The sequence below is a fragment of the Limulus polyphemus genome, unplaced genomic scaffold, assembly GCF_000517525.1.
Source record: "Limulus polyphemus unplaced genomic scaffold, Limulus_polyphemus-2.1.2 Scaffold1365, whole genome shotgun sequence".
Taxonomy (NCBI): Eukaryota; Metazoa; Arthropoda; class Merostomata; order Xiphosura; family Limulidae; genus Limulus; species Limulus polyphemus.
In genome coordinates this window covers 203,046-226,623 of record NW_013666975.1, presented here as the reverse complement: position 1 = coordinate 226,623, position 23,578 = coordinate 203,046, and the positions used below count along the sequence as shown (strand labels likewise).

Here is a 23,578-nt window from a genome sequence, read left to right as displayed (position 1 = left end):
GTCATGTGTAGTATACTATTGTCTATATTATTGTATATTTAAGTTAGGTATATATATATATATATATATATATATATATATATCTCACAATCTGCTGTATTGTCTTTTCATTCCTTAATTCTCTTGAGATGAGGTTCTGGATGACATAGTGGTTGGTGTTTTTATTCTGTATTTTTTACTACTGAGAACTTTGTTCAAATTGTGTTAAGTTCAGGAATTTCATATTCCCTGTCCAGTTTAGTTCATTGATCCTGTTTAACTTACTTGTTTTTTAAAAGCAGTAGAACTAGTTTTACCTGCTTTTTATGAGTTAAAATAAAATGTTTCATTAAACTGTTTTGTTTATGGCTTGCAAGTTATCTAGAAGAACTGAAAAATAATGGTTGTTCTAATAGGGAGTTAGTGCTACTATATGTAACTGGTTATTCTAAGGGGATGCTGGTACTACATGTAAATATGGGTATTTTTTGAAGAGGTGCTACTACTATATATAATCAGTGCTCCAGGTAACTAGCATATCCATGTAAAATATGCACAAGTTTTTGAGAGAGATGTGTTATTTTTTATTTTACACCTATCAGCTACAGATGTACTATTACCAATATGCTAAAGTATGAATTGATGTGCCTACTGGTTGCACACTGTGAAAATGGCTATTTTTTCGTGTAGATTCTTGCATTGTGCTTAAGAAGAAAGCAAAGATAACTAGAAGTGTAATTATGCATCAAACTATCAATATATTGCGATTATGAGTGTCCTGATAGATTTAAGCCATTTCTTGGTAATCTCCCTTCATTTTAAACTGGTTTTATGGTCTCTACTCATTTGTAATCCCAAAAGCGTGCATATCACATCTGCCATTAGCAGTGTTGTGTATCTTCACAAAAATTGGCAATTTTTTAGTAAACGTGAAAAGTATATTGTATACAAAAAATAAGAGTTTTTAAAGTTATATTTGTGTGAAATGTGAATTCCATTATAGGGATAACTTAAAAATAACAACTTGAATTTTTATTTCAATACATAGCCATTCTGTATGAGAAGTAAAGCATTGTGACATCTTATTACTAGACTGATACTAGGATTTTACAACTGAGTGTCATATTTTGAAGTTGAACTATGATATAATTGCACTGTTGACTTCGATCTCAAGATGTGCCTGTCAAAACAGACATCAATCTCAAGTTTTTAAATCTGCTTGAAAAAATGGTAAACATTTTCAATTGTTAATTCCATACAGTATGAAATAATTGAAAATGTCACAAAAAAAACAACATATAACGTAGTGTGAAGTTTAAGATTGCCATATGACAAATAGGCTCTTGAAAAAGTCTTATATTTCTCCCTTATAATCAAAGGACTGGTGAATCCTGGCTTTATTATGCTTTTCAAATGTAAATTGGAACAATATACATATATATATATATATATATAGAGAGAGAGAAATGAATCAATGAGGGTGGATATGTGTAGCAGCTAAAACTAACATTGTAAGTCAGTTAGAAAAGGAACACTGTTATATCTGGAATAATGGAATTTCTGGTACAGTACATAACCACTTCTCACATCTAGCTTTCCTGATTCAGTGCTGCCCTCTATATCAAAACATTTTCACATGCCATGTGATATTGTTGCATGTAAATGGGTTTGTGACAACCCTGCATCAATAGGAGTGTGACACTGCCTCCTTGCATAGCTGGCTCCCTCAATACTGATTGTTCATATACCAGCATATAAGATGATTGCCTGTGATACTGAATTACTGACCACCTTTGAAAGATAATGATATAAGCAATCTCTGATCAGTACTGTACTGATTATGGCAAAAATTAATTGGAGCAGTGTATAATTGTTGGTATTTTGTAATGGGATGCTAATATTATATATATATATATATATGTGTGTGTATTTTTCTGTGCTTTTATTATTTTGCATACAAGGTTATATAATCTAGTTTTATTATAATTAATATTCAACTGCTGTTTAAAATATTTTTATCTGAAGAAATATCATTAAATTTTTCTCAGTTGCTCTGGTGACTAATATTACTCAAAGTTTACTTAAACTTGGCTCTCAGCTTGTTTTGGGAGAGGAAGTATGTTGATTTACAAATACATTTCAACAACTCACTTGATTAAGTTCAAAATTTCAACAGAATATCTTGCTGGCCCTATTTTTGCTTATAAGTTACAATTATCATTAATGGATATTTACATCACATATATTAATCAGTGGCTATTTTGTTTTCATGCTCTCTGAAGTAGCAATTATCATTAAAAAATACATATATACATCTTAATAATCACTGATTATTTTGTTTAGGTACTCTCTGGTGATGCTATTATCATTCGAGGTCAACCAAGGGGAGGCCCACCACCTGAGAAGCAGATTAACTTGTCATATGTTAATGCCTCCAAACTGTCTCGTCGTGGAAACCCTAATGTTGATACATCTCAAGAGACCAAAGATGAGGTATTGTTGTACATTTAAAAAACAAGTAATTGATAAAATGTTAAGTGTCGTATTCTAAATCAAAATTCAAAGTATTGTTACATAACCCTGTATTCATTATCACTACACTACCAATGCTTAGTAGTTATAGAAAGCCAAAGCCTAAGGTTAACACCCACTTTTCACTCAATAAAAGCAACTACCTAAACATAAACAAATGCAAAGACATAGGGTTGGATTCAGAAGTCATAATTTGTTGGTTGAAAGCTTAAGACATTTACTTTTAAATATTTTTAAATTATTAAAAAAAAGTTAGTAATTAAACCTAGGATATCATATAGGCTATTAAGTATGATGATGACTATCTTTATGTAGCTGACCTGTAGTTTTTATGAATAATCTACCATCAGAATTCTAAATTACATGTCAAGTTGGTAAGCTTTTTATTCATCATAATTGAGTTGAAAATCTCTGTACATAAGAACTACATTGTAAAGAAAATTTGCATTTCTCCTACTAGCCACTTTTTAAGTTTTTATTATTGTTATTACCAACTAGCAATTGAACTATTCATTAAAGCACAAATAATTGTTTAGTTTACAATCAAATGTATTTGAAGATTCATGATGTCGTAGTACTGATTTAGAGAGAACACCTACTAACAAAAAGGCTGACTTCTATGCATAAGTAGTGCAATATCATACAATGTCTGTTTTAACTTGCTTTGGATCTGGTTGCACTTTTCTAACAAAAGAAGATATATGTTAACTTTTTTTTTTTAATTGTAAGAATGATGTCAAATATGTTTGTGTAATATCCATTTGAATGTTCCCTGTGATGGAAAGATAATTATTAAACACCATTCTCATACCAAAATGCTATTGTCATGTGATTGTTGCTTATAATGATAAGAGGCATTTTGTAATAATTGAAATCTAAATATAAAAACCATGATAAAAGTTTAACTTCATCACCCACTTTTATCTTACTTTCTTTTTTAATGTAAAATAATGATGAACCATAATATATTGGCTATCCAGTGAAAAAACATGACAATATTGTTTAATCTAATTTGCTATAAATATTTACACCTATTATTTTGAAAGGCTTAAGCTGTTAGAAATTTTCTTAAAAGGATTTGAAAAGTTGTCAGAGCTAATTAGATTTGTATATAAATAGCCATATGCATGGGAAGCAAGAGAATTTCTGAGAAAGAAGCTTATTGGAAAAGAAGTTTGCTTTACAATTGAGTATAAAGTCCCCAACTCCACGAGAGAGTATGGTTTGGTTTTCATTGGGAAAGGTGTGTATTATGAATAACAGTTGAGATGCAACTCAGTTAATGTTTTGTTTCGTGTTTAATTTAGTAGTCAATCTCATCATTACATTCTCTTAGTTTGATATTTAGTGACAGTGAATAATATTGGAAGTACATTTCAAGAAATACATCTTTATGTGATTTTAACTTGTATGTGCAACCAGAGTTGGTGTATGTTTCATGTGACTTTTTTTTCAAGTTATTTTTTATAGTTTTTCCTGTTCTGAGATATATTGATAATTTAGTAACCTTGAAATGTTGTAATATCTGTTCTATGTTTTTGGTATCGGAGTGTGTGTGTATATATCCCTTTTATGTTTTGTTATGTACCTTTTAATAACTTTTATGATTAAGTGTTTTGTTGTTAAAATGCAGTTTTCATTTCCAGATACTTCTGGTGAGAATATAGTGGAGAGCCTAGTTGTTGAGGGTCTTGTTGAAGTTAGAAGAACAGGTGTAAAACCTTCAGAGTAAGTTACATAAATTTGTTTATTTTAATTTTAGGCCCCTCTCCTCATTGGCTCGGCAGTAAGTCAAGGCATTACAATGAAAAAAAAAAGGGCTTTTTATACTTACAGTGGGCAGATCACACATAGCCCATTTTGTAGCTTCGTGCTTCACAACAAACAAAACAACAACATTTTTCATCAAGCTAACTCAGTATGGTAATATTAGTAATTTTATGTGACATGTTGAATGTAAAAAATAAAACTAATTTATATTTAACTCAATTTTCAATTTTTCTTTTTAAGTATTCAGCAGAAACTTTGTGAACTTGAGGATGCAGCCAAGGCTGCAGGAAAAGGAAAGTGGAGTACTGATCCATCTCATAGTCATGTTAGAGACATGAAGTACACTGTGGAAAACCCTCGGAACTTCATTGATTCTCTTCATCATGCACCAGTGAAGGCTATTGTTGAACATGTTCGGGATGGAAGTACACTCCGAGTTTTACTTCTTCCGGACTACTATATGTTGACAGTCATGATCTCTGGAATTAGGGTAAATCAACAGTTCTCAACATAAGCACAGTAATTTTAGGAACTGTTTTCACCTTATGAAGCTGTGCGTGAAATAACAGTGATCTTACCAGGACATATTAATCATTTTTACATTAATGACTAATGATAACTTGTCTGTTTTAGCACTATTCTGAAGTTAGTTTTTAATCCTTCTTTTGTCATGTGGGTCGAGACTGAATATTTTACAGATGTTGACTATGACGGTGGTAGCAGAAAAGAGAGTTTACTTTCCTCGAGTTAAAATTTCTCTGTATAAACCTTTTCTATGGCTATCAAATAAATATGTGTCAAAAGAACTGCTTATTATGTTGAAAAACTTTGATCAATTTCAAAATAAGCAAAAAAATCTAAATCTTAGATTCTTCAGTTTTATCAGTGTGGTCCAACCCTTGTTAGACACAATCTGAAAAGATATGATAAACTAGTATGGAGAAATTGTGTGTGTGTGAATAGTGTGGTTTCAGCTATGAGTTACCATTAAAACAAAGTATTTATTTATATCTTTGTATTTAACTGAAGACTTTTAGTTGAAATAACCATAAAGTAACTTAAATTTCAGATATTTTGTGATTTCATTGATTTTAAGAAAAATAAAAAACTCAAATGATTAAATGAAAGAGTAAATTCTGAGCTCTTACAAAGTTTTAAGGTCAGTAGAGTTCTAAGATATTTTATTTCATTGATAATGTGTATGTGTGTATATACTGTTTCTTCAATTTTCAGTGTCCAACTTTCAAAACATCAGAAGATGGGCAGACACAAGTAGGAGAACCTTTTGCTGATGAAGCAAAATTTTTCACAGAGTGTCGACTTCTTCAACGAGAAGTGGAAGTGATCCTTGAATCTGTGTCCAATCAGAATTTCCTTGGAAGTATTGTGCATCCAGTAAGCTGATCTTGAATAAGTTGACTTTGTACAAATTAATTGTTAGGAAACAAACTCATTCTGCTCTTGTGGACGTTTTGAATTTGAGATTTAATGTTAAGATGAGTTAACTTTAGTGTTGTGGTAAAAGTTTCATTAGGTCCCTTTTTGTGATAAATATGCCAATTAATAGAGCTATGTTGCTAGTATACTAGTTTCAGTCTTGTGGTAAAGTTTCTTAACAGCAGAGTTATGTTGGCAGAATACTAGTTCCAGTTTTATGGTAAAGTTTCTTAACAGCAGAGATGTGTTGAAAGAATACCAGTTCCAGGTTTATGGTAAAGTTTCTTAACAGCAGAAATGTGTTGATAGAATACCAGTTCCAGGTTTATGGTAAAGTTTCTTAACAGCAGAGTTATGTTGGTAGAATACTAGTTCCAGTTTTATGGTAAAGTTTCTTAACAGCAGAGATGTGTTGATAGAATACCAGTTCCAGGTTTATGGTAAAGTTTTTTAACAGCAAAGCTATGTTGCTGGAATACCATTGAATTCCAGTTTTGTAATAAATTTTCTTATCAGCGCGTATATGTTGCTAAAATACCAGAGTTCCAGTTTTGGGGTAAATTTTCTTAACAGCGGAGTTATGTTGCTAAAATACCAGTTAGATCAAGTGTTGTGGTAAGTATTGTAACTGGTAGAGATGTGTTACTAAATTTCCAGATAGTTCTAGTCATGTGGTAAAAATTCCAAACAGTATACATATTGCTATGTTCCCTTGCATCTTCTGTCTGGCTTGGTGGTTAGAGTACATGACTCACAATCTGCAGGTCACAGATTCAAATCCCTGTCCCTAAACATGCTCACCCTTTCAGCTGTGGAGGCATTGTAATGTGATGGTCAATCTCACTATTCCTTAGTTATTTGAGTAGCCCAAGAGTTAGTGGTGGATGGTGTTGACTAGCTCCAGTCTATCACTGCTAAATTATGGATGGCTAGTGCAGATAGCCCTTGTATAGCTTTGCGTGAAATTCAAAACAAACCAAACCAATCATTCTTGTGATCAAAGTTCTTTGTCGTAAAAAATAGATAACTAAAATGCCTAGTAGCTCCAGTCAAGTAGTTAAAATGTTCTGTAGCTCCATTAAAGTAGTAAAATGCTTAGCAGCTCCAATCAAACAGGAAACATTCCTAATGATAGAGATTTGTTAAAATTTCTAGTTTGCCTCAACACAACAAAAAGTAAACATTTTGTAGTTATGCAGTTATTTTTAAATTGAAGAATATATTTGTTAAAAGTATGTTTTAGTAGATATTAGTAGTACAAGTTTTTCCATCATTTTATATCTAGTTTATGCTAAATATTTGTGAAACAATAGAATCTCATTAAAATTACTAGTAAATTTAGGTCTTTGTAAATATTTTTAAAAATAGGGATTACATTACAGTAGCAAGTCGATTTAATTTCTTTCTTCTATTCTGTGCAGAATGGAAACATTGCAGAGTTACTACTGAAAGAAGGATTTGCTCGATGTGTTGACTGGAGTATTACATTTGTCACTGGGGGACCAGATAAGCTGCGGGCAGCAGAAAGGTGTTCTTATTTTATATTGACATTAGTTTTAAAAAGCAAAAAAAACTCATCTGCAAAATTTATGAAAATAATTCTGGAAGAGATCATTAGTTTTTTTTTATCAAGTCTTCACTGTAAAATGTAAAAGAAAAAAAAGATATAAAGAATGTGAAATATAGAATAATTATTAATAAATCAATTTATAGATTTAAAAAGAAAAAGGAAATTGATGTAATTTAAATTAATTATATGTTTGGAAATTGTACTTATTCCAAGATGTTAATCATACACATACATTTTAGGTCAGCTAAGGATTCAAGGTTGAGAATTTGGAGAGATTACACTCCTAGTGGACCAGCTATTGATTCCAAAGACAAAGAGTTCACAGGCAAAGTTGTTGAAGTTGTGAATGCTGATTCCCTTGTGATAAAACTTAGCAATGGAACTCTGATGAAGGTTTTTCTATCCAGCATAAGACCTCCGAGGTAGGTTGAAAAAAAATAAATATATATATATAGCTTTTTCAACTCAATGAGGCATAACACATGCGTGATTGTTTATTTTGAATAGAAATCTTTATCAGCTGCTGGGAAGTTTAGTTTTATACCTTATTACGATGTAACACCTAGTATTACATGATTGTTTCATTCTCAAGTTTAGTAGGATATAACCTAAGTCTAATTACCAATTAATTACTTTGCATTTGTTATTGTAGATACTAATTAGTTTATATTACCTGTTTTGGCTGCTAATCTGTTTTCATTTTCAGAAAGATCCTGAGAAAGACTTCACATAATGGTAGGAGCTAGAATTCAAACCTTGGTCTTGTTAAAAAAGTAGATGATTTTTCTAGGTGTCCAGGCTCTCAATTCCATTATGCCTTAAGTTGCTAATTATTTGAATATTTTCAAGAGAGGATACCTAGGTTTTATTGACTTGTGTGTTTGGTTGACTGAGTGTGTTATGGGTTAATTAAGAGTAGCAGGATTCTGTAACCTTTCTTTTTTCTCGTGTGTGACTTGCATCCCATTATTTTAGTATTATTCCATTTTATCCTATGATTTTATTCACTGACATGATTGGCTATTGTAGATAATCGGTATTAAAGAGTCTTGTATGTTGATTATGCTCCTGAATTCTGAGTTCTGTTGGTCTTTTTATTTTTTAGTTAACTGAAATTCACAATTACTTGGGGTGTTGTAAATAATGTTTGTTGTTCTCTGTTGGATATTTAGGTGGTTTGGTAGATACTAACTATGACCATATTTTATTTTGGCTTTTGAATACTGTTTTGACTTTGTGTTTACATGTTTGGTGGATGACTTTTTACATAGGCATATATGGCTGTATGTTTGTAATGTTTATCCTGCTTATCTTTGGTGTTTCTCTTCTTTATTTCCTTTTATGTCAAGGTATCCATTCAGGGTGGAAGTTGTGTTGATGTTTTTCATCACTCTTCTTAGCATCTTCTGTATTAAAAACCTTATTCCTTCTAGAAACTATTCAAGTCTGTTATGCTTTTCTTTACATTGTTGAGCTGGTTTGGTCCAGAGTTCATGTATGTACCTGTATTTGTGGATTTTCTTTAAATCCTTTTTGTATGCGAGTTATATGTCTTGGTAAATATCACATTTAGAAATTTGCGAATTGTCTCATTGGATGTTGTCTATTCAGATGTTTCAGTAATTTTGGAATCCTGTCTGTAGTGTGTAGCCATGTTACAAATGTATGAATGGCATATATGAACTAAATCCTGGGTTTTAGAGCTGTTGTTTTGTTTTCAAAATTTTTCCGTGTAGAGGTTATCAAGTACTCTGATGGGTTGAGCTAATAGCTAGGTCTTGTTGTTGATAATATTTATATTCATGTTGGAATTAAGTTGTTAATACAGTTTGTGAATTTGAGTTGTACCATCATGGTGATTGTCAGTTGGGTACGTTCCTTGAAAGTTCTATCATAGTGAGGTGTTTGTAGGTTTTCAGAGGTTGTTACATACAAATAGTGAATCGGTTAGATATATCAAAGCTGAACATTGGGTCTCGTGAGGTTATCATAGTTGCTTTTTATGATCTCTACAAAGTGGACAAAATTCTTAACAAGTTAGAATATATTACAAAGTAATGGTGATATTATATTTATACAATATACAAGTGGCATGGTGAATTATTGAATTTAACATTGGAGTTGGAGAGGGTAGCCTTTCTTATGAGAGGATTTTGTTTGCCTGTTTTTATTCCAAGTTCTATTTAAAGTTTTTCAGGAGGAATTGGTTAATATTTTTCCCTGTTTTAGCAGTTGATTTGAATTTGATCTTCTTGTAATAGCCATCTGTAAGTTGGGTTTTCTGTGATTGTAGTCAGACTTTAGGTGGGTATTTGTTATGGCAAAACTTTAGTCTTCAGTATACTCTTCTGGTTTTGTTAATCTGAGTTTGTTACTGTTCATGTTGGTGTCTCTGTAGTATTAGAAAACTTCTAATCTACACATCTATTGAGCATTGGTGAAAAAATAGACTCATCTTATGTATTACGTATGAATACAGAAATGAAATAGTGCTCAAACTGGGGGTGTCTCTTTATTTAATCAATCCATTATGCTTGATAAAACAAAATGCACTATCATTGTATCCTCTCAAAAATATACAACATTTTACAGATACGTACTACATATGCACAAATAAAGGTTTTATTACAACAACACATTCTCCCTGTTGATAATGTAAAAACTAATTATCTAAAAAAAAATCAAATTTATGTATTTCTTCAGAAGGTAGAGATTAAATGTACATTTTCAGTTTGGAAGTAGTAATAAAAAAAAAAGTCAAATTCAAATACTAACTTAACTGGCACTAGTATTATTATTATTTTTTGTTTATTAAAAAAAACAAAAAAACTTGGAAATTGAATAAGTCTATATCCCAAGGTAGGACCAAATATCGCTAATAATTATACATAAAACAGAATAAGGTTAATGGTCTATCTGAAGAGAAGTAATACAACACACAACATACTTTCTTAAGATATGTGCACCTATTAAAACTTAATACTAACAAACACGCTTGTGTATTAAAGTGTCTCACATGAAAAAACTAAATTCTCTTGTAAAGAACATTCTGCAATCAGCTTATCCCTAAATCAGCCTAAGAGTGATCTTCAAACCAAACAAACGAATATGTAACTTTTTTCCTTTTTAAAGACAAAATACCTCCTTCAGAAAAATTGCTGGTGGTGTATCAATACATGTGTCCATGCTGTAGGCATGGCTACACTGGGTCAACAACCTGAGCCCTAGCTACCAGGGTTAAGGAGCATATGCAAAACAGCTCTTCCAACAACTGAAATTTACAACAATCTCAGCAGCAAAAACTGCAGTGAGAAGCCTAACATCAAACACTTCAAAATAATAGACTTAGCGACAGATGAATGGACATTAAGGAAAGGGAAGCGCTCCTAATTCAAATGTTAAAACCAAAGCTGAACAAACAACTAACAACACCACTGCATCTCAAACTGTGGTCAACTTATCATGCCTGAGATGGGCAAAAAGTGAAAACTTCATCAAACAATCAAATGTCAAATACATCTTCTATCAAAAGCAAACAGCTCCTGGGAACTTGTGCTTTGTAACATGACTGTATGCTTACTGAAACAGTTATTCATATTCTCTGCATTTTTGTGCCTGAGTATATCTAAATATTACATGATTGGGTCATTGCATCCAAAATAAAATTTTTTGCATGAAGAAATAAAGGGAATAGTTGTTATTTTTGGTTGAGTCAGGTTGATTAGTCCCAGTGTTTGTTTTGCAAATGTTGTCAGTTGTTTAAATTTGCCTTTCAGTGTTTCAGCAGGAAGTCTGAAAGTTTGTAACACTGAAAACCAGATTTTGATACCAGTTGTACAGCTTTGTGTTTAACTATAAACTAACAATGTCTTAATATTATCAACTTTAGTAGGACAAATTAATAGTGTAATTGTTTTGTAAAAAATATGAAAGTGATTCACATAAATATTTTGGTCTTGTTAGTTTCCATATATGGAGATACTTATTCACTTTAAAATTTCTATTGTAAAATATGTGATCTTTTCTAGACTTTCTGAAGATAAACAAAGTGAAATTCAAAAAGACAACAAAGGCCGATCTTTCAGACCCTTGTATGACGTTCCTTACATGTATGAGGCACGAGAATTTCTTAGGAAGAAATTGATTGGAAAAAAGGTGAATGTGTCTAAAGATTACATTCAACCAGCTTCAAACTCTTTCCCAGAGAAAGTATGCTGTACTGTGACTGTTGGGGGACAGTAAGTATCTTAAAAATTTGGATTACTGTAATGTTCATTAAAACATCTTTGTCTAATAGTTTATAACTTGTTAGTCATTTTACCTAAGTATGTTTGAATATTAGAAAGACAAGATGTTTTTTTGTTTGTTGCATTTTAGTATACAAGTACACCTTTGTTCTCAGTATTACGTTTAATACTTATATAAAACTCGCCCCCCCAGTAGCTCATCAGTAACTCTGACTTATAATGCTAAAAACTGGGTGAACACAGTTTATTGTAAAGTATCAAAAAAACAAAATAAATAAAACTTTTATACATCCAGACAAATTTGAAATAAAAATTGTTTTTGGTTTTCTTTCAGCCTTATTTATTATACATGTTATTTATTTAGAAATGTTGCAGAAGCACTTATCAGCAAGGGCTTAGCCACAGTTGTTCGATATAGACAGGATGATGACCAGAGATCAACACACTATGATGAACTTCTTGCATCTGAGATGAAAGCTCAGAAATCGGGAAAAGGACTTCATAGCAAAAAGGAGACACCAGTTCGCCGTGTAGTAGACTTGTCTGGGGTGATGTTTTATATTAATAGCACTAAGCAACTATTTTACAATACTATTTCATCTGCCAGTTTTCCTGTATTCATGATAAGATTTTTCAAATAAAAATGTTCTTTCCTAATTAAAAAACTGAATAGAGTTTGTTAATACATTGTATCTCCTACAGTCGTTAATTTTATTGGTCTGAATTTGTTCATACACTTTTATAATTCATTTGTGGCAGGTTTTTTTTTTTTGTTGTTCTTAACTGGAAAGAAAATTATGACGTGGTAAGTTTTCATCGTTATAATTTTAAAAGAAAAGATAATTAAGTTTCTTTATAGTTGACTACAAAACTTGTGATTTCTTCTTCATAAGATTTTTTTCTGTTTCTTGCTATTTCAAAGATACTGAAATGATTAAGATACAAAATTAACAGCTGTTATTCCATATGTGCATTAGTTAATTGTAAGTATGTACTTTTTTTGTTAGGACTTGTCAAAGTCTAAACAGTTTTTCCCATTCTTACAAAGAGCTGGCAGAATGGAAGGAGTGGTCGAGTTTGTGGCAAGTGGATCAAGATTGCGTATCTTTGTTTCAAGGGAAAACTGTCTTATTACATTTTTATTAGGAGGTAAGTTTGAATTGCAATATGATAATGTCCATTAATTTGACCCGTAAATGTATTGGCAAGTCATTATGCATAGGGTTATAACATTGAAGTTATGAAATAAGTCTGACTATTAATCTTTGATTACTTATGTGACTGGTAAGTTCAAACATTTTGCTCATGATGAAAGTTAAAAATTTTCTTGTCACTGAAGATAGATGAACATAATTTGTATAGTTGAAAAGAAGTATCTAATGGCATTAATAACAATGTGATTTTCAAAATCTAACATTTGAAGTGAAAATAATTGACAACTTGAACTTGAGCATCATTGTGGTAACTGAGAAAATGCATACTTGTTTTCTTTCTGCCTTTTCTGTTTTTTTTTACTCTTAGTAACTTCAGATTTTAGTAATTATCCCTCATAACTATGCTTTTTCCAGTTTTTTTTGTTGTCTTTGTAATTTTTATACAATTTGAGCAATTTTTATAATCAATTACTGGTTTTGAAAAACTATAAATATTATCTTAATAATCAAGATTGATTAAATTTGTTTGTTTTCTGAGAGATTTCCACGTTTTTTCCTCCCTGTTTTTTAGTGAATTGTGCCCTTAAGCCTATCTTAATGCAGGATAGTTCCCTCAAGAAGAAACAAAATAATGTTTTTGCATGGCAGGGCAAGGAACGAGAAATTCTGGTAATTGTTTTTTGGAGGTTTTGCATATGCTGTTGGAAAGTCTGAAATCTGCTGCATCTAAATATGTAATCCGTATAATCGTAACATAATGCATTCAGGAGTTATGTGTAGTCAAAGAGATGCAGGGTTTCAGAGTGGTCGCACCACCCTTACCAGCAACAGTCATATACAAAAATTGATTGCTATTTTTTAATTCTCAAATCATGTGACCTTTCTTCATTGTCTGTTTGAGGTTGGAGACCTTATTCTTGATCGTCTGATCTGGTGGAAGGCCACTGCTACTATCTCCACTGTCCTTGTCAGCACCAATCCTATTTTTGAGTGCCATCATATTATCTTTGGGCTTGATAGATGGATATGTCTCATCAAGGGCTGTCATAAAGTCCATTGTGATCGCATCCACAGTGGCTGCAAGTTGCAAGTTGAACATCTTGGAACCTTGCATGTTTAGGTAATGAAGGGAATAATGGTGACTGATGATGACATGTCGAAGTGTAACAAAGTTTCAGTTATGGTCAGTGGGGCTTGGAGCTATTTGCTGAAGATCTGTTGGGCTCTGCTCTGAAAAGCAGATACAATGATGAACAAAGAAGAAGGAGGTACATGTAGTGGACCTGTTGATTACAAACAAGAATTACTGTCATTAACAGTGGGGTTTCTGCTGATTATGTGGTTAGTCATAATTCGGTCGTGTTTTGTTCAATTTGGAAACTATAAATCTTAATATCTCAGGTTTTTTACTTATATCCCAGGTTTTTTACATCCAATCCCTACATCTAAGGTGCTTCTGGTTGAGGGAGAGATCTTGTGTTAAGCTAGAATGTCATTGCAACTGGCCAAAACGAGGAGTCATAATTGGCTCATAGTTGCTGTGAAATACAGACACTTCAAATATAAAATGTGATTACTGTTGAATGTTTTTGAACCTGAATTTGATTTTTTTGTATTGTAAATAAAAACCACAATGTGATAAACAATACACCAATAACTGCTGATTTTAAAGCTATTTTTTATACATGGTTATTGTACAGACTAAATCAATTTTATGACTAAGGACTTTTTTGGTATCTCTCTTTTGTTGTTATCTTATTCATTTCACAAAATAATTGTCCCATAAATATAACTTTGTATTCATCTTTTAGGCAAAATTTTATCTCTTTGTACAGCCATGTTATTTTTCTATATCTATTTCATTCCAACATGTGAGCACATTTTTGATACCATGTGTTAGCTAGCCCAGTTGTTGAAAGAAGTTGTACAATAGAATATTTTACATATTATTAAAATTACTATAAATAGATAGTATTTATCTTCCTATTTTCTTTATGAAAGTTACCTATGAAATTTACATCTGTTTATAAACCTTTCAAACTGTATGTTGGCTGTAGCGGATTGGAAATTTTAAAACAAAAAGTGCATTTTTGATAGTTGAACTTTATAGTTTTTAATAATAAATAAGGATGAAAATGAGCTTTTTTTACAAATGTATTACAAAAAAAAAGGAAATAATCCGATCTTTCAGATGGTACAATTATCTTTACCTCAGTATTCTTACAGACTTACACCTCTGTATGGGCACTCATATGATAAAAGTGCCTTAAGTTTCAGATTTTATCCTCTCCACTTATTATCATATTATACTTCTGGGGCTAGTTATTGAATATTAAAAATTCTCTGTTGTTTAGGCATCAGTTGTCCACGTGGTCCTAGACCGAGTCCAGGAGGCGGCATGTTAGAAGGAGAACCATGGGGAGAAGAGGCCCACAAGTTTACTAAGGAACTGTGTCACCAAAGAGAGGTAAATTGAAAATGAACTGTTGAGGTATGCTTTAAGCTGTTGCCAAGCAAAGGAAAAATTATTTTCCAATTTTGCAATATTTCATAAATATATTTAAATCCTTTACATCATGATAGATTTTGGTTACATACTTGCAAAAGTCATGAGAATTTTTGGGACATTTTGGAGTTTTGATGTCCCTTTCAATTAGATATATAGTATGACATCTGCATAAACTTATCCTCTGTCCAATGGCCAAACTAGATTATCCCCCCCCCCCAATTTTTTAGGGGTAATAATAAGAGAGATGATATAAGTTCAACTGAGTTACATTGATAAAATTGTATTACTTGTAAAATGCAAGTAATTGGACGGATAACACGTAAGTATAAATATGCTTGTATTAACTAATACTTTATTCACTGAATATATTTTATAAAAATGCATATTCATTTGTTCCACATACAGTAATTATTATTACTATATCTTAAGTTTATTGAGTTTGAGATGCTTTATATTCAAGACATAATTTGTTTGGATTGAAAAAAATTCTCTTTATGCATGGAATTGCACATATTAAATGATGTAGTCTTTTAGATTGTGGTGTTTGACTTCATTATTTTTAATTATTCAGTGACTCAAACAGACCTGCTAAAAAAAGAAGCAAAATTCTTAAAATTGCTGAAATGCTGAATGTACTGTGCAGATGTACATGTGTGCACAACACATAAAGGACCATTGACCAAAGGAGGTTTTAGAGATAAATCCACCACCACTACCAAAACAGTTTTTCCTTCCCAATAAAAATCGGGGAGGAGAGAAAGAGACAGGATAGAGGGGGCAGAGACAGATCTTTTCTGAAACATGCCATATTTATTTTATATTGCACGTACATATTTTGTAGTACCTTTATAATGGGGATACGTTATTGTAAATGATAAAAAATCAGAGCTTATTTTTCCAGAAATGGAAAATATCCAAAATGTTAAATATAAAGTAGAGAAATTATACTGATAAAATAAATCAACAAAATGTAGGCAGTTTACCAATCATCTTTGGCATCTGTTAAGCATGAAACATGATGAAATTTGCTGGTTTGTTGCAAATGTTTTTTTGGTGTTGGATGGTTGTGCCCACAACCAAATGACTATGTTTAAAATTTAAGTTACCCAACAGCCCTATGAAATGGTGGTGCAAGTTAGCCACATGATATAGCACTGGAGTTTGGAACTGGTGAGGCAAATTTAAATTTCTGTGACACCACAAAATTTTTCCCTCACTTTAGGCTATGGGTTAGTTATAAGAATGATAGTTAATCAGCACCCTACTACCTATCATCCACATTAATAGACAAAGCTACTAAGCCTATCTACCATGAATACAAAATATAAATACAGTGAAATGGTCAAATAGGTCATTCTTCTATACCTTGTTGCCTAATCGTTAATGTTGACAAATTGGTAGTGTTATTACTATCACTAGTTTTGGCAGTATCGTGATATCAGTGTAAACTTTCAAGTTTGTTACTAGATTATTCGTTACAGTTTCATTTTATGCTTTATCACATGCAAAAAATTCTCCATTCAATCCTACATTGTTCATGAAACATTTGCCTTGTTGTGTAGTGCTATTCTGACAGTTAATCAGTAATGTTTACTGCTTCTCCTTAGCAGACAGTTGAGTCACATAGCTCTTTATCTCAGAAATTGATGTAAATTTGTACTCGTGTAGATTGTCTGATTCTAATTGTGTGAGCATCTGCTCAGCTGAAAGTTTGGGGTACTTATCAACCATATCATAATCAAAAACATGCTTTGGATTCCTATATAAGGAACAGTTTTTTTTGTTCCATACTGAGAACCAAATTTTAGGTGCTTAGCCCTTTCAAATACATTGTTACAGCCCGTGTTAACACTCGTGTAAACCAATTTTCTACTGAATGGTATACGGTGTACCTCCATTATACTGTTAATAAAACTGTAGTAGCTTCTGTATGCAAAAGTGCTAGAATTTGTGAAATACTGAAAATACTGTACATTGTATTTCTTTTATGGTGTCAGTCCCAGAGTTGTATAATTATAGTGAATTACTTTTTAAAGATGTACATTTAGTAAGTAAGAATTTAATTTCTATTTTCTACTGCTGTTAGAGATGGGTTTGTAAGTAATTTTTCTTCATTTTTATTGTAGGTGGAAATTGAAGTTGAAACCATGGACAAAGCTGGAAACTTTATTGGCTGGATGTGGATTGATAACATCAACTTATCTGTAACACTAGTTCAAGAAGGACTTGCATCTGTTCACTTTACAGCTGAACGTAGCTCGTACTACAATGCACTGCAGATAGCTGAAGATGCAGCAAAAAAGAGAGGTGATAAGGTATGTACCTCATTGTTCAGAGCTTTTAGCCTCATGCTGAACACTTTTTATCTGAAATATTTGAACATGGAAGCTCATGTGAATTTTTACAAATACTTTTAAAGGTAAATAACAAGTGCCAATTCATTTATGTGAATTTTGTGATTTAAAATGCCATTAATTCCTCAACTGTTCCCGTAAAAGTTTTATCTATTTTTTCTTTATATATATATATATATAAAGCTTTTAAGTGGACAATTGAGTAATTATTAATCTATAGTTAAAATGCTGTAATACTCATCCTGCAACTTGGGCTAATTCTTTTCATCGCATTGGAATTTTTCTTATCCATTGTTAATTTTGTGGTAAGATTAGTTAACTGTAGTCTTCAAAGTCATATGTACTCCAGAAAGTTGAGTCAGTATCAAGTTCTTATATGTATTGAATTTGTTGAAATATAACCAGTGCTTTGAAGGAAAATGTAGAAGCAGAACATTCTGTTGGTTAAAAGTGGGCTTCAGTTTAGAAGTCATTATCCTCTCAAATTGTAAGTCACTGCTCATCCTCAGCTTTTTAATTAACACATAGTTATCCTTTGTCACTGTGACATTACATTCTGTCAACCTGTGCTGCATGATGTTTGATTCTATTTTTTGTGAGTAGACAACCACCTAGTGGAGGATCCCATGCATGCTATTTTTACATGATCAATGACTGCTTATTCTTACGAATGACATCTTTAAAGTGAAATAAAATTGTGATTTCAAATTTGTTTTAAGAATATATATTTTCTCAAAATACAAACAATTCATATAGTTAATGATTATCTGACAAATGGTAATACTGTTATGTCTGGGTTTTTTTCCAACTTGAAAACTTCAGGGGTAATTGGTCTGTTCTGTAGTTCTTAAATATTACCATCAAGTATTAAGTTTTCAGTATTACTTAATATGTCATATCTTGACATGCAACAGAGCAACGTATAATCCTGTAAGTATGAATGTATAAACATGTACAAATCACTTGTTTGCTACAGCTAATGTTGGTGTAGAGAGAGACTGCATGAAACTTGCAGTGTATGAATATACAAAACACTTGTTTCCTACAGCTAATGTTGGTGTAGAGGGAGGCTGCATGAAACTTGCAGTGTATGTATATACAAAACACTTGTTTTCTACAGCTAATGTCGGTGTAGAGAGAGACCACATGAAACTGGCTGTGTATGAATATACAAAATACTTGTTTCCTACAGCTAATGTTGGTGTAGAGGGAGGCTGCATGAAACTTGCAGTGTATGTATATACAAAACACTTGTTTTCTACAGCTAATGTTGGTGTAGAGAGAGACTACATGAAACTGGCTGTGTATGAATATACAAAATACTTGTTTCCTACAGCTAATGTTGGTGTAGAGGGAGACTACATGAAACTGGCTGTGTATGTATATACAAAACACTTGTTTCCTACAGCTAATGTTGGTGTAGAGAGAAACTACATGAAACTGGCTGTGTATGAATATACAAAATACTTGTTTCCTACAGCAAATGTTGGCGTAGAGAGAGAGACTACATGAAACTGGCTGTGAATGTATATACAAAACACTTGTTTCCTACAGCAAATGTTGGCGTAGAGGTAGATGTAGACTACATAAAACTGGTTGTATGTGGAAGATTACATGAAATTGGCTGTGTATGAATATACAAAAATGTATAACTGTAGAGGTAGACTACATAAAACTGGTTGTATAAATATACTGGCTGTATATACATTATCATGAAATTTCACACACTAACGGTTAACACCTTGCCAGGTGGTGCATTGACATTTTGATATTATGAAGGGAAAAATTAATAGATGGTTTAAAATATAGAACAATAGATACATGATTTAAAATCTTTAACTCTTTTTCCATATGGGATTTGTCGATGTGACTGACCTTGTAACCATCAGTTTTCATACTATAACTTTTAATATTTTTTGTGTATTTTCACAAAATCTGGCAAGCTATCAGTAAACATTACATGTCTTTCGTACACTAAAATTAAGATTTTTTAATGAAATATTTTTGCTAAAGATTTATCTGTAACTATACGGAGTCAGATTATTGACTACTTTGAGTGCAAAGTGATTTTCTTGTTAAGATTAAAAATACTTCATCTGAAATTTTCAAATTTCACTTGCATAACCTGTAAAACTTCATAAATAAATATCAAATGCTTTTTGTTCAGTAAAACTTTATATCTTATCTGTTCTTTTCTCTACCCTAACTATATATGGACTGTGTCGATATGACCAACCTTGTAACCACCATAAAAAAATATGAAATAAATCTAAATTACCTTTTTCTTTCTAGAATGACTTCAAATTGTAACATGAAACTAATTTTATTGTTTATTGCCCTTTGCACTGTGTCTGACTAATAATCCCACTATACAAGTTGTAAATCACTCAGTGAACATGTAGCTCACATTAGTGTATTGAAGGGCATAACACATGAACACTTGCAAGCATACTTTCCGAAGAATTTTTTTTCATTATCTTACCTAACCTAATAAGTTCTTAATTTTTACATTTTAGTTACTTTTATAATAGTAAACAAAGAATATACATGAAAAACAAGAAATATAGTACTTACCTTTGACCTATTGTTTTTGCTCTTGGATAGTGGTAAAATTTAAGCCTACTTTTTTATAATGATGGTACCACACTAAAGAATTTATATTTACTTAAATAGTCACCTAAAACACAAAATAATTGTCACAAAGCAAACAATGTCCCATAACTATTATAATTTAACTAGTTTTCTAACTATGGCATTAAGAGCCTCAGAATAATTCCCTAAACTTCTCAATTTGAACAACTTGGGAGAAACTTTGAAAGTGAAGGTAAAATAGACAATACTCTGCACTGAAAACAACAAAATATAATACATCATTTGATAGATTAAAACTCTCTCTTTCTTTTGGTCACAAATGATATAATAGATGGGTGGGTGTGGCAAGTGGGTCTGATTTTTTAGTTATACCTCAATAAACAGAGAAGATTGAAGGCTATAAAAATTAGACTCTGCCTTAGTAATATGTATATTATAATGAGTAATTTACATTAAATTCTCTACTTCAGAGAGGTGTGATAAATGAGAGAATGGGTAAGACCTAGAGAATGTCACAATTCTCATACAGAGGGGAATTAATGATGTTTTTAAATATTTCCTTTTAAAACTAAGGAAGTAAAACATATAAAATTTGATTTATTAACTGCATTTTGATGCCAAATTTATTCATATACATTTGATTAAATTTTGAATGTAACTCTGAAAAAAGGTCTGAAAAAAATTATTGTTATCATTATTACCAGATATTTTTTTTTACAACAGTGGATATTTTCACATGATATATTAAAAACTGTAAACTTAACCCATTCTATACCAAGCTGATTTTCAAAAAGGTGTGCATGTGATTACCTAATTTATTCCTGGAATTAGTTTAACATGATAAATCTAGTCACTTGGGAGATTTATATTGATAGAAAATTGTATTTGCTGATACTTGAAATTGATTGAACATTTATTTTAACTAAATGATTAATCTGACTTTAGTAGACCTAATGCAAAAAAAACTATGTATACTATGCTCACTATTGCTATATTAGCCAGAAAATGTTTTGTGCAACTGTTCCCATGCAAGTAAACTGGTTGAAAATGTAACATTAAACGTAATATAAAATTCTCATATTGAACACAAGTGTTTGAAATGTCATTTAGCTCTGAACAAGTTGCTGAGAAGGGGGATAATATTTTATCTTGGAAGATGTGAAATTCTTCATCCATCAATTTATGTAGTGTATTTGAAATAACTGTAAAGGAAATGTGAAAAAAATGTAGTTTTGTTTTTATAAGATATGGACAGGATTTGAGGAACCAAAAGAGGAAGAGAAAAAGGAAGATAATGTTGAAAGGAAGATCAATTACAGATCTATCATCATCACTGAAGTCCGACCAAATCTGAACTTCTATGCACAACATGTGGAAGAAGGTAAGCTCCTTTCTTGATTTATCCTGTTTAATATTTCTGTTTATGTTCATAACAGTGACATTGTGAAAACTGTGTATATCTGAAAAGTTTAAAACAGTGTGAGAAGTAGTGCAGTGCTAAATTTTATAGTGCTGGAGCTCTGTAAAAATTTGTCAGATAGAGTAGAGGTCTCAAATTCGAAACCTAATTCTCATTATTATGAGTCCATTGGAACTGAAGAAAATATATGGAGCTCTAATTATTTGAGAATACTTAAATTAGTAATAAATTGAATACACGTGTATTACCAAGAGAAAGCTTGCGACTTTAAATTAAGCAGCAAAAGAAAGAAAAGGGTCATATAAACAACACCTTTAGTCTTCAACTTCAATTTTAATGGCAATAGTTTGCAAACAGTATTAATAACTTTGAGTTTTATAATGCTCTTCACACCTCCTGTCCTACCAACACAAATAACTTATTATATAAATAATAAGCTTTTTAAAAATGTTTATATTTTAAACACGTAATATGATTGTGATATGTATTTTATAAAATGTTTCAACAACCGTGTAATGGATTACAAAAACATTTTAACAATAACACCTGCTCTTCAGTCAAAGTAGTCACATGATGTCTGATGCCAACTCCTGAGGGAAAGTGGCAGTGTGTGCGTGCTGGGTGGTCTGTTAGAGCTCTACCAGCGGACACAAGGGATCACAGAAGTCAGAGTGTTCTCTGATTCTCTGGAGTTTTTTTATGAAAAATGCTTAATTTTAGGTGAAACTGAATAAATCATTTTTATATGCATATTTTTATATTTTAAAGTATTGGGACCCAGCTCAAATTACAGGTAGCTGAATGGTGTTCCAATGCACTTTGGCAGCACTACACCTCTGAGTGCGAGTCTGATTGTTAAGTTCAAAGAATCTAGTAATAAAAAGAAACAAACATCTATATTTTCAGTTTTTTATGGTTAAAAGAAAATAACTAGTTTGTACACAGTAATTTTAATGATATAGACCTTAGTAATAATACAGTAATTAACTTGTTCATTTTTATTTCCAGTAGTTGTTTAAGTGATGTACTAATGAGTGGAGTTTCACCCTAATTATAGTAAGGATAATCTGTGAATATTACTGTTTAAACAGAAATTTGTTTTTTTGTGAAGAATTGCTATTTTCTGGGGGTGTTTTAGTTCAAAACCTTTTAATGTTAAAACTCTTAACACTTTAGGTCCACGGCTTGAGGAAATGATGGGCAAGCTGCGAGAGGAATTGGCCTCCAATCCTCCTCTCCCTGGTTCCTTTACACCGAAGAAAGGTGTCTTATGTGCTTCCAAGTTTGTGGATGATCAGTGGTATCGAGCTCGTATAGAGAAAGTGGCTGGAAACATTGTTCATGTCTTTTATATTGACTTTGGCAATGTAAGTGGTGTTTCTTCAACAGTAAATTACTTTTGTAAAGTATTAAAATAAGATGAGGGAATGTTAGGAAGATATTAGTAAACTTTTTCAATTTAATAAAAAATAATGTGTGTAAACAAATATTAAACTGAACACTGGATATCAAATTTCAATACTTTTTAATGCAAAAATGTTTGAGAACTGCCATTTTTTTCATTCTTTAACATTTGTTAAGTGTAATTTTCAAAAAGAAGTTAGAAATGTTTCAATTTCATTTTTTACATAACTCTGTGGAGTCTCATCTGTAAACAATGTATTTATAGATTATTTTGGAATTTTTTTGCCCATCCCAAAGTATAGGTTTATATTTAAGAAACTATTATTCATTGAGATGATATATATATATTTATTTGTTTCTCACATGATTTTCTTTCTCTGTTTAACTCTTTCAGTGCGGGCTCAGTCCCTGTCACCGACCTCGTAACCATTTTGTGCTTGTTATATTTTTCATACTATAACTTTTAAATTAGTAAGCGAATGTTAATGAAATTTGGCACATTATCAGTAAATATTACAATGCTTCCATATGCAAAATATCAATTTTTTTATTACGTTTTAAGGTTTATAGAGCAATGTTTTTCTTGTGGTTTTTTTTTTTTTTTTTTTTT

The 23,578-nt window shown here is 31.5% G+C and overlaps 1 protein-coding gene across 1 annotated transcript in view; it reads left to right on the top strand.

Annotated features, from left to right (window-relative positions):
* Positions 1-23,578, top strand: part of LOC106463279 (staphylococcal nuclease domain-containing protein 1-like) — a 40,462-nt gene that overhangs the window by 5,335 nt on the left and 11,549 nt on the right. The window contains exons 3-16 of the mRNA XM_013923294.2: positions 2,323-2,472; positions 3,631-3,754; positions 4,158-4,239; positions 4,522-4,771; positions 5,515-5,676; positions 7,140-7,246; positions 7,528-7,710; positions 11,317-11,526; positions 11,900-12,083; positions 12,543-12,684; positions 15,044-15,156; positions 17,325-17,513; positions 21,390-21,525; positions 22,741-22,931. Of these exons, the coding sequence (XP_013778748.1) occupies positions 2,323-2,472; positions 3,631-3,754; positions 4,158-4,239; positions 4,522-4,771; positions 5,515-5,676; positions 7,140-7,246; positions 7,528-7,710; positions 11,317-11,526; positions 11,900-12,083; positions 12,543-12,684; positions 15,044-15,156; positions 17,325-17,513; positions 21,390-21,525; positions 22,741-22,931 (2,223 nt within the window). The remainder of the gene's footprint in view (positions 1-2,322; positions 2,473-3,630; positions 3,755-4,157; positions 4,240-4,521; positions 4,772-5,514; positions 5,677-7,139; positions 7,247-7,527; positions 7,711-11,316; positions 11,527-11,899; positions 12,084-12,542; positions 12,685-15,043; positions 15,157-17,324; positions 17,514-21,389; positions 21,526-22,740; positions 22,932-23,578) is intronic.